Genomic DNA, 12,309 nt, shown 5'->3' with positions numbered 1-12,309 from the left:
GAATGTACTTTATACTGTGAAATTGCTCAAGTCGATTACTGCTTTTGTGAAGATAGGGTACCTATAAATGAGTCATCTGTTTGGTTGTCTTTCAACTTATTCACAAAGGTCCCTTTATAAGCTAAAAGAAAGAATCTCTCAGGCTGGGAAGGTGGCTCAGTGGTAGAGCGCTTGCCTTGCATGCCTGAGGCCCTGGGTTCGATTCCTCAGCACCACATAAGCAAAAAGAAAAAAGCCAGAAGTGGCATTGTGGCTCAAGTGGTAGAGTGCTAGCCTTGAGCTGAAGAGCTGAGGGACAGCGCCCAGGCCCAGAGTTCAGGCCCCACGACCGGACCCCCCCCAATAAAAAAAAAAAAAAAGAATCAGGGTGCCAGTGGTTCATGCCTGTAATCCTAGCTACTAAGGTGGCTGAGATCTGAAGATCAGGGTTCAAAGCCAGCCTAGGCAGGAAAGTCCATTAGACTCTTATCTCCAATAAACTACTAGAAAACCAGAAGTGGCGCTGTGGCTCAGGTGGTAGAGCACTCGCCTTGAGCTGAAGAGCGCCCAAGCCCAGAGTTCAAGCCCCACGACCGACAAAAAAACCCAATAATCTCTTCTTACGTTAACAACGCAGTTGTCATTCATGTCAAAAATAATGATTACGAGAATGGCATATTTTATTTAAGCCCAAATGTATATACCTAGCATTGTACTTGCTGTTGGATGACTATACTCTTCATAATATAAAGTAATTAAGATTAATAATTATAGATTAAGATACCCTTAAGTAAAATAAGGGCTTTTAGAATATCAAACTGCTTTTGTAAATTACCACTCAAATGTGTCCCCAAACAACAAGTAAGCGCTATTGAGGACTAAGAGTTAATAAAAGCACTACCCAAAATACTACATACATGTGTGAACTTATGTAAACATACAGACAAATACAGATATTACAGTAGTCTTGATACAAGAAGGCTTAAAGATACTTGTTCGGCAAATTTTCTAATAATTTATTTTTAATGTTTTTTGTAGCTTATTTTTTAATATTTATTTTTATTGTGGAGTTGATATACAGACAGGTTATAGTTACATGAATCAGGTAATGAGTAATGAGTATAACTCTTTTTTTTTTTGTCGGTCGTGGGGCTTGAACTCTGGGCCTGGGCACTGTTCCTCAGCTCTTCAGCTCAAGGTGAGCGCTCTACTATTTGAGCTACAGTGCCACTTCCGGTTTTCTGGTGGTTTATTGGAGATAGGAGTCTCACAGTCTCTCCTGCCCGGCCGGGCTGTCTTTGAACCGTGATCCTCAGATCTCAGCCTCCTGAGTAGCTGGGATTACAGGCGTGAGCCACCAGCGCCAGGCGAGTATAATTCTTTTTGAACCATGTCTCTCCCCTTCCATTTTTCTCTCCCAGTCTTTCCCTCCCATCCCCACCCATAAGATATCCAATCATTTTCCACATAGTGTCTAGTGAGTATCATTATTGTATTTGTTCATCCTTGTTCCACGTTTTATGTGCCCTTGTTTGCACTCCCAAATACAAACAAACAAGACTGACCTAATTTAGTCATTTCCATGTTCTCAATTTACATTATTGTCTTTTTTTTTTTTCCAGTCAGTCATGGGGCTTGAACTCTGGGCCTGGGTGATGTCCCTGAGCATTTCAGCTCAAGGCAAGTACTCTACCACTTGAGCCACAGTGCCACTTCCTACATTACTGTCTATAATAATAGTCCAACCGTAAATTATAATAATGCATTTGCTAGTATGATATGAAACTAATTTGTAGTACAAAAATCAACATATGTTAAAATAGTGCTTTTCCTTACCCAGTTAAACAATAACAACAGGTCAGCTTTGTCCAGGCATTAAGGTGTGTACCATTTAGAAGTATCAAATACCAAGCTAGTCAGGGCTACCCAGAGAGACCCTGTCTCAACAAACAAAATCCAGCTTCATCTTAGCAATGAATTGTTTTTCTGGTGATACTTTTGGGGAGCTCATGTTCTCTGCTATTGGCATCTTTTTTGTAAGCTTATTTTCTTCACTTCTGAAAGTAACCACTATTAATTTTTTTTTAACCAGGTATAGTGACATACTTCTACAGTCCAGATTGGGAGGCAGACACAGGAGGCTCCTTTGAGCCCAGGAATTTGAAATCAGCCTGCACGGCAGAGCATAGCAACATCCTTTCAAAAAATAAATCTTTTGTAGATATTTTCCTTCCTTCCTTTCATCAATAGAGATTGACTAACCAAAGTATGTAATTTTTATCATAAGCATTGAGCTTCTGTAGATTTTTAGTTTTTAATAAGTAACTTAATAACCTATTTAAATCAATTACTTATTAATCAAAATATGCTTGCAATGGTAGCAATGGTATTTTTTCCTCCTGAGTCATTCTGAATAACCATTTCCATTTGCTGAATCACTCATTATAATCAAGTAAGTTGTACATCTCAACAACAGGATGAGAGGTGAGTCACAGCATGTACCTACACAAATTAATACAGCTGTGCCAGTAGACAATAGAATCTTAAGGGGCTAGCATTGTCATATACACCATTATTAACTTTTCCAGTTTCCTCCAGGACTCGTTTTTCTTCATCTTTGATTTGTTGTAATTGAAATACTATAATGCATAGTTGTAGTTTGGGGAAGTTTTGTTCTGTGTGCATGTATCATGCTTTGGTGTCCTCTGAAGTTTCATGGATCTGTGGTTTGTGACCAAAAGTGGTATGAGGAATTCTCAGTCATTACTGTTTCAAATATTTCTCCTGCTCCTTCTATTGTTCTGTTTCTGGTATTCCTATTATGTGTGCTTACACTTTTGCTTATTATCCCACGTCTTGGATATTCCATTATATTGTTTCTTACATTTTATTTAGGGTTGCTTTTCAATTGGGGCAGTTTCTATCAAGATATGTTTCAGTTCAGAGACTCTTCAGCAGTGCCTACTAAAATGACTTTTTTTTTTGATAGTCTTAATATGTAGCTCAGACTAACCTCAGTTCTCCATGTAACACAGTCTGATCTTCAACCCTATGTAGCATAGACTGGCTTTACACTGGCAGTCCTTTGCCTCACCCATCTGAGTGCTGGGATCACTGGTATGTACCACCACACCAGCCCAATGGCATTTATTTTATTTTATTTTATTGCCAGTCCTGGGGCTTGAACTTTGGGCCTGCGCACTGTCCCTGAACTTTTGCTCAAGGCTAATGCTCTAGCACTTGAGCCACAGTACCACTTCTGCCTTTGAGTGGTTTATTGGAGATCAGATCTTCATGGACTTTCATGCCCAGGCTGACTTTGTACCATGATCCTCAGATCTCTGCCTCCTGAGTAGCTAGGATTATAGCCATGAGCCACTGGCTTAATTATCTTTATTTTTTAAATCAAGTAGTTTTCAAAGGAGTTACCATTTAACAAAACAGTTTATAAAGACAAAACATCTTAATCAATATCATCCCTTTCAATATTCTCACTCATCCCTCATATCTCATCCCTTCCCTCACTTTTCTTAATTTTGTAGGATATATATTGAATCCTTGACTGCATTCTACTTCCTTTCTCCTCTTCATTCATATATCCTTCCCTCTTGTTCCCATCCTACCCCTTTCAAGTACCTGTTTTCTGGTGTTTATTTTGACTTTGCCCTACTAAGGAATTAGACTATTTGAGTTCTCTCTTGAATCTACTATATTTCAGTTAATACATTTGCATACACTCACATATTACCCAGCATATTTATTTGTATGTTTATTAGCTAATTCTAGCTTCTACATATGAGGGAAAACATGCAACCTTTGTCTCTCTGGGTCTGACAACGTAATTTTTTTTCCAGGTCTTTACATTCTTTATAAATGACACAATATCACTTTTTCTAATGGATGAGTAAAATTCCACTGTGCATATACCAGATTTTCTTGATCCACTTGCCCATTGAGGGGCATCTATGCTGATTCTATACCTCAGATAAGCTGAATAGTCTCTAATGAGCATAGTTGTGCTGGTAGCTTTACTATATCCTGTTTTGTATAACCTTTCAGATAATTTCCCAGCAATGGAATTTGTTTGTTTGTTTTTTTTTATGTACCTCCATTCTGCTTTCCAGAATAGTTGAACACATTATTTTTGCTACAAAGATTTCTTTAGGGTTTGTTTTTGGTTCTTAGAATTTTCATCTCTGTTTCATTATCCATCTGCTCTTACATGTTATTGACTTTGTCCATTAGAACCCTTCGCACGTTCATCATAGTTATTCTAAACTCATCATCTGGTGATTTCAGCATCCTCACCATGTATAAGTCTAGCCTGATGTTTGCTCTATATCAAAGTAGGTTTTTTTGTTTGTTTGCCTTTTATTATGCCTTGTGATTTTTTTCTTGGTAGCTAGATATGATAAACTAGGTGTTTTATATCTTCAAGTCAAAAGTTGGAGTTTAAATAAGTCAAGCTCATTCGTACTTTCCTTCTGTTGATGCTGTACTAAATGTCTGCCTATTCCAGTGGGATTTTATTGACACTTTGTCACTACATTCAGTCTTTTCCTCAGAAAGATTTCTATCTAGGTAATATTAAGGAACATCTGTGGTCTTGTGCTTTAGGATTCTGGGTCCCCAAACTGGAGGACTACCTTAAATTGTCTCTGTATCTTACAAACTTTGTCCTCTATTTGACTGAGCTGATTCTTCCTTCCTAGTATAATCTAAGTTCCTCTAGGCCTACAAGTACATAGAGATCTCCAATAACAGTAATTATCTAATTTCCACTGGCTCCTGCTTTCATCAGCTCATGTAGGCATCCAACCCAGCATAAGAGGAACCTTCTTACTCTGTTCTAGTTGTCTATTACTGCATTCAAAAAGCAGCTTATGAGCTGGGAAGTAGCTCAGTGGCAAAGTACTTGGTTAGCAAGTGTGACGTCCTGGGTTCAATCCCCAGTACCAAAAAAAGAAAAAGAAAAGACAAAAAGCAGCATATCCAGGCACTGGTGGCTCATACCTATATTCCTAGCTACTCAAGAAGCTGAGGTCTGAGGATCACAGTTTGAAACCAGCCTGGATAGGAAAGTCCATGTGACTCTTACTTCCAATTAACCATCAAAAAAGGTGGAAGTGGAGCTATGGCTCAGATAGTAGACTACTACCCTTGAACATAAAAGCTCAAGGACAGCCCTGAGTTTAAGCTTCAAGACACACACACACACACACACACACACACACACACACACACACACACACACACACACACACACACACACACACACACACACACACACACACACACACACACACACACACCAGCTTCACATTTAGTGAGAGCAATTTACCGTTTCTCATAGTTCTGTCTGTTGGTTTTGCTCTTGCTGGACTTCCTCATGTGTCTCTAGTCAGGTGAGTTAACTGAGGAGTAGATGGTCTTGCATGGCCTCACTCATATTCTGGGACCACAGCTGTAGTAGTTGAAGTGACTTACCCAATCTCTCTCCATGTGATCTTCTTGTCCACATGATGTCTGGTAATCTGACAATTAGTCTTTATCATGATGGAAGCATCCCACAAGATTAAAGAGAAAACTGCAAAAACTTGAGTTAAAGTTCCTTATTTGTCTAACATTACTTCTGCTACAATCTCCTTATCCAAGCCAATAGTAGGTAAGTCCAGATTCAAAAGGTAAGGAAATAGACTGGTTTTCTTGCTAGGAAAAAGTGCAAAAATGTCATGGCCATAATTTATCACAATTGTCTTAGGTCCTCACCATCTTTAATCAAATAAATGCCACCCCTTCTAGTAGACATTGGTACTTTAAGCTGAAGAGCTTAGGAACAGCGCCCAGGCCCAGAGTTAAGGCCCCACGACCAACCAAAAAAAAAAAAAAGATTACTTTCTCATAAAAATAATTATGTATTATTTTAAGATAATGTATGCTTATTAGGTATTTTTAAATGAAAATTATTAGATATTTCATAAGGTATCTCATAAGAGATCTCTAATGGAAAAATTATGAAAAGAATAGTATTTCAGCAAATTTTAGTAATCAACATATGCATTAGTACCAGTGGAAACTTTTATCATTTATGAAATAAGGTAACACAAAGAAGTACTAGTTGGCCTTAGATTGGACATTAAAGCATGCATTAAAATAATCATGTATGTATTAAAGTATACATCATTCCCTTGTTAATTAATCTGTGTTAATGTGATCGGTAGAAGAAAGAAGAGATGAATTAACAAACATGTTCACCCACCAGAAACACAAAATTGGGTTTCCTATATTAAGTTTAGTATTCTCATTTCAATATGAGATAAAGCATATAATTCCTATTCTACTCTAAAAAAATATGGTTCTAGACATGATTACAACACATTAGGGTAATCTTCCTAACTACGATTTGTTGGGGTTGACCAAATGAAGTTATTCCTCTATTTCCTGCCATTTTCCAAAAATCATTCCAGCTCATCTTTCTAAATCACTCTTCATATTTAATTATACTTTGCCTATTCAGACTATAGTGTTTTCTGCACAGATACTATTGTATTTACTCTTACTAGGAGAGCCATAAAAATACTGTGCTTAGGAAGTATAGTTGTGTCTCAAATGGTAGAACAAAAAAGTTCAAGGATAGCACCCATCCTGAGTTCAAGCCCCAAGATTGTCACCCACACATACACAGAACATACTGTGCTTAAATAAATTCGAGTTAAAACTAATTAGTCCTGTATTCTCTGATTACTTGAGTTCCTTACAGGGTAGTATGTGTGTGAACAATGATAATCTCAATGGTACTATTAGAAAAGTTCTTGCATTGTTGATTATTTAAGTAAGTTATTATAACTGAGTTCTGCTATATAATTTCAGAAGTATAGTTGCATTTGTATTGATAAACAAATGTTTCCACACTATCCTCCAATGTAGGATGTTTATACTTTAATATGTTGGGAAGAATGTCTTATTGTTCATTTGAGATGCCCTGTATTAAAATAATATGTGATTTGCTAGAAAGAGACGAAGTAGGAAGTTGTTTGTGAGGTGAAAAATTCTCCAGAATTCACTTAAACTGCTGAATTGTATACTTAGAAATGGTTAAGATGTGGCCTGGTGCTGGTGGCTCACGCCTATAATCCTAGTTACTCAAGAAGCTGAGACCTGACATCTCTTCATGGTTCCTTTGATATATGGTGATACTGTGGAGGTTTGAAGTTTGAGGTTTAGGAGCTTGAAAGTTTTACCTGTCCCTGGAAATCCCAGGTCACATGTCTATGCACTGGGATGTGGTAGGCATGCATCCAGGCAAGGTTAACTATTAAGTTGTTGGGATGAAAGGTCAGAAGACCTACCTTTAATAGGCGCATCAAAATGGGAAGAACACATTGGTAGTTACAGTCCACCTTCTTAAAGGAAAAGAAGAAAGAACACAGCCATAGAAGTCTTCCTTCAAGAAGTTATCCAAGAATCGTTATGGAGAACTTCTGCAACTCTACTTTTTGGGTGAGATATTACATTTATTCTCATTGTTTTTTCAACTCAAGAGTAGAGGTATTTTTACTAGAGTAGACAGCAACAAGAAAAGTTAGCAGTGAAACTGGATTATAGCTCAGGCTTTTGAATAAAAAGACAATTCACACTGCCTCCAGAGGAAAAGATAATAGAATTTATTCTTTAACATGTATTTTGTGTATCTCAGACTGTTTTCTCGGACTAGCTACCTGCAATATTGCCTTCTCCACAAAGAAATGGGGGGGGGGGGGAATTTTCCGATTTCTTTGGTGTTAGTAATGATAATTTTTATACACTTTGGGGGGCTAAAAAGAGAAGCTCTATGACTGAGTATTGAGATATGTGGATAATAATATGTTCTAGAGGAACTGGTAACAGAGTATAGACCAGAAGATGAGGATGGGTACAAGTTTAGGCATTCTGAGATAATTTTTGAACAATTAGAATTGGGCAATACTGTGTTTTGAGAAGGTAAAGAAGAAGCACCACTGAAGGAGTGGTCAGGTATTTGGGAGCATAAAGAATAGTATAACATCTGGAAGCCTCAGCAGAGTTTCAAGATAGAAAGGCAGCCACCATTATCAAGTAGCTTAGTGGAGCAGAGAATTAAGCTGGGTGCCCCTGTGCCATGCTTATTTTTAACTATTCGGGAGGCAGATAATTGGAAGATCATGTTCAGAAAAGTCAGAGAGACTCCATCTCCAATTAATTAGTCAAATGCTAGAGCTGGAGGTGTGGCTGAAAACTCAGTTGAGCCTCTGAGTTTAAGCTCCCCTATTAACATGAGAGAGAGAAAGAGAGTGAGAGACAGAGATTATTTCTAGCACTGTCAGATCAGACCAGGACATGAATACCACAGGAAGGTGGTATTTTTTTTTCTTTTTTCTTTGTCAGTCCTGGGGCTGTCCCTGAGCTCTTTGGCTCATGGCTAGTGCTCTACCACTTTGAGTCACAGTGCCATTTCCGGTGTTCTGGTGGTAAATTGGAGATAAACGTCTCCTGGATTTTCCTGCCCAGGCTGGCTTTAAACCATGATTCTCAGATCTTACCTCATGAGTAGCTAGGATTAGAGGTGTGAGCCACCAGTGCCCACCATCACTTCTTGAGAAGTCCTGAGATTACCTGACAAATCAGGCACTTCAACTTTTTTTTTTTTTTTTATAGAGTCTGTACCAATACTCATATGAAACAATGTAAAACTAAAGGAAAAATTTTAAAGTCTGCATTCACACAACTCAGTGGCCTCCCAACCACAAGATACTTCTATTTATTGTGTTGTGTGGTGAGAAAACAGAGAAGCCACGTTTTGAAAGATCGAATTGAGAGTCTTTATTAAAGGGCAAGTGACTACATGGTATACTCCCGTCTCAAAGACCAGCAGCCCCACACAAAGCTGGCACCAAGCTTTTTTAAGGCAACAACCACATGCTTGGGGTAGAGACGAAGCCTCAACGAAAGCAGACCTTATATGGACATGCTCAGGTACAAGCACAGGTATCAGCAGAACTTTTCCATCTAGGGAAGTTACACCTCAACTTTCTACATAGGGGGAAGTCTTAGAGGCTACTCAAAGGTGTGTGATCCAAGCCATTTAGGGAGGTAATAATCAAGGCAGAGTCTGAACATTCTCTATGCAAAGCTTTTCTAAAGCTATGACAATCTGCATTTTTCTAAAGCAGAGCCCTCCTAGTTCACCGTAAGCTAGGCATCTGCATTTACTGAATGGCTTCTCTCACCCCTAGGCTTTTCAGTGCTGGGTGGAAAATTCCCTCAACTCAGGAAGAGGCACCAAGGTAGCTGTAAGAAGTTACTTGGACTCAGACTCTTTACTTCAATTTTACAGTGTACAAAGACTGGTGCAGACCTTGCTGGGAGCTTTCTGTTGATCTTGTGCTTAAATTGACCAAACTGTCTTGATTTTTTTTAAAAATAAGCCCTTTGGACCATATAGGTCCGTATGTCATATGATGAATGGGTGTTCTGTTGACTAGTGCCTACATGTTTGACCATTTGACAGTGAGCTCATCTAGTGCTAGAAAATAAATAATAATACAGTTTTATATCCAGGTAGATATTCTCCCCATTGCATTGAGGAATAGTCCCTTTTCTTAAAATTTGGCAAATATTTTGAGTTTCACTCAGAAGAGCTGATACAAAAATTTGCTTTATCTAGCATAGCTGGTGTAGAAATAACACAAAAATAGGTGCTTAGAGATTGAGATGGCTAGAAAAGTCACTAAACATCATGAAGTGGAGAATTTATGTCAATGAGGATGAACAAGAAAATATAAAGAATTCCAGTTTTAGTATTTGAGCTGCCCAAGGAAGCACATATTTAAAGGGTAAGGCTGGATGTAGATGTGGAGTTGAATTTAAAAATTACTTGGAAGCTTATAGGGTGTGTTGGGGATGGGCTTGTTTAAAAGAATGCATGTATCCAGAAATACTTTCTACCTTCTCAGAATTCCTCATACCTGAATACCCCGGAGGCAGACCTGCCACTTTGTTTTGAACAAACTGTTCTGGTATGGATTCCCCTGGGTTTTCTTTGGCTCCTGGCACCTTGGCAACTTTTCCATGTATATAGATCCAGAACCAAGACATCTTCTATAACTAAATTCTACCTCGCTAAACAGGTACAGTAACCCTCTCTACTTTTACTCTACTTCCTTGTGGCACAGATTCTCTTTTTTCTTTTCTTTCTTTCTTTCTTTCTTTCTTTCTTTCTTTCTTTCTTTCTTTCTTTCTTTCTTTCTTTCTTTCTTTCTTTTTGTTTTGGTCAGTCATGAGTCTTGAACTCTGGGCCTGGGCATTCTCCCTGTGCTCTTCACCTCAAGGTGAACACTCTACCATTTGAGCCACAGCATCACTTCCAGTTTTCTGAGTGGTTTATTGGAGATAAGAGTCTCACATACTTTCCTGCCCGGGCTGGCTTTGAACCGTGATCCTCAGATCTCAGCCTCCTGAGTAGCTAGGATTACAGGCAAGAGCCACCGCCGCCCAGTTTCTTATTCTTTTTTAATTCTTTTAAAATTTTTTATGGTGTCTTATTCTCTCTCTCTCTCTCTCTCTCTCTCTCTCTCTCTCTCTCTGGTATCTTCTTAGTTTTACCAGGTACTGCTTTGCCAGGCAAAACCATGCTTTGGGTCTTCCCTGAGCCTCACTGGCCTCCTTCCTGCCTTATTTCTTCATCAAAATGGCTATGATATTACATAAGAATAGTGACTTTTAACTCCTATGGATTTAGAGAGCAGAGACACAAACAAAAGTAATGGTTCAAATTGTTAATATTTTTCCTGTATCTGGGAAGCAAACACTGACTGGATCACAGGTCTTTAAGCTGCCCTAATAAATCAGTAGTGCAGCTGGCACTTACCAAAAAGTGAAAATTGAATTACATAATGCATCTTCTGCAACATAGAGGCAATGCAATCATCACTCATCGACCAAACTTGGATGACAACTAGGTTTCCATTTTTCCCAAAATAGAATTCCCAGAATTCTATGAGCCCTAGAGTTTTCCTCTCACATTGGAGGGAAGAGTTGTTTATAAATGACCTCAGGTAAGCCTGAATAGGGAAATCATAGAAGGGGTATGGGCTATGGCAGAGAAACCTGGAAGAGCAAAGTGAGGAACTCACAGCCAGAGTTACTAATTTAGGAAGGGGTCTTGTAGGACCCAAAATCTTCCATGAAAGTTGTGAAGTTACATCATAAAATCTACCATCTGCTTTATTCACTAGGGGTTTTTCTTTTTTAAAATTTTCTGTCCTCATTTTAAAACCAGTTTTTAGAAAGACACAATATATTTCTTTCCTCTGTGCTCACATGTATCTGTGATCTACTAACCTGGAACTTGAGACAGGAAAAAGCTTGGCCACAGAAAGTGGGATTTACATAAACACTTTAGGATGGGGGCTAAGAATGGGTTTGTTAGACTGGAAAGGAAAAGAACGGTCTCTGAGAGTTGGAGCAGATTTACTCTCTCCCTTGTTGGCCTAAATAACTATCATAGGACTTGGCATGTATTAAATGCTGAGGTTGAATTCAACATTTGTTGAAATGTTTATGTTAAATTCACCCTAGCAAGCAGGGCACTTGGTGGCTCATGTCTGCAATCTTAGCTACTCTGAAGGCTGAGATGTGAGAATAGTGGTTTGGCCGCAGGGCCAACAAGTACATGAGACTCATTTCCAATAAACTTCTCACAAAAAGCCAGAACTGACACTGTGGTTCAACTGGTAGAGCACTAACCTTGCACAAAAGAAGCTGAGGGACAGCTCTCAGGCCCTGAGTTCAAGCCCCAGGACCTGGGGGAAAAATTTACCCTAGGACTAGGGATTAAGTTCACAGTTTATTAGACTCTAAACATTCTGACCAGTCAAGTTATTTATTTATTTTTTTCTTTTTGACCTTCCAACAAGAGGTTGGGTAATGAGCAAACTATTATTTTTCCTAATGAAATCTAATTTTAGCCAAGTAGCAATGATTCATTTTTTAATCCTAGCTACTTGCAAAGCTGAAATCTAAAGACCATGGTTCAAAGCCAACCCAGGGCAGGAAAGTCTGTGAGGCTATTATCTCCAACTAACCAGCAAAAAGTCAGAAGAGGAGGTATGGGTCAAGTGATAGAGCTAGCCTTGAGCAAAAACAGCTGAGACTGCACCAGGTCCTGAGATCAAACCCCAGTACTGGCACCAATAATAATAATAATAATTTACATGCCACATAATCCTCACATTTCAATATAATTCAGTGTTTTTAGTACATTTAAAGATAGGAACAGCCATCACCAGAGTCAAGTTTAGAACATTTTCAAAG

The 12,309-nt window shown here is 38.6% G+C and overlaps 1 protein-coding gene across 3 annotated transcripts in view; it reads left to right on the top strand.

The window, feature by feature from the left end:
* Positions 1-7,361: 7,361 nt before the first annotated feature.
* Positions 7,362-12,309, top strand: part of Abcc2 (ATP binding cassette subfamily C member 2) — a 53,713-nt gene continuing 48,765 nt past the window's right edge. For all 3 annotated transcript variants that reach the window (XM_042689221.1, XM_042689220.1, XM_042689219.1), the window contains exons 1-2: positions 7,362-7,479; positions 9,951-10,124. In XM_042689221.1, coding sequence (XP_042545155.1) covers positions 7,450-7,479; positions 9,951-10,124 — 204 coding nt within the window. In that variant the 5' untranslated portion in view covers positions 7,362-7,449. The remainder of the gene's footprint in view (positions 7,480-9,950; positions 10,125-12,309) is intronic.

This window comes from Dipodomys spectabilis, unplaced genomic scaffold, assembly GCF_019054845.1.
Source record: "Dipodomys spectabilis isolate Male_0828 unplaced genomic scaffold, ASM1905484v1 ptg000125l, whole genome shotgun sequence".
Classification (NCBI taxonomy): Eukaryota; Metazoa; Chordata; class Mammalia; order Rodentia; family Heteromyidae; genus Dipodomys; species Dipodomys spectabilis.
The sequence above is the reverse complement of the archived record's forward strand: the minus strand, read 5'-3'. Positions and strand labels throughout refer to the sequence as shown.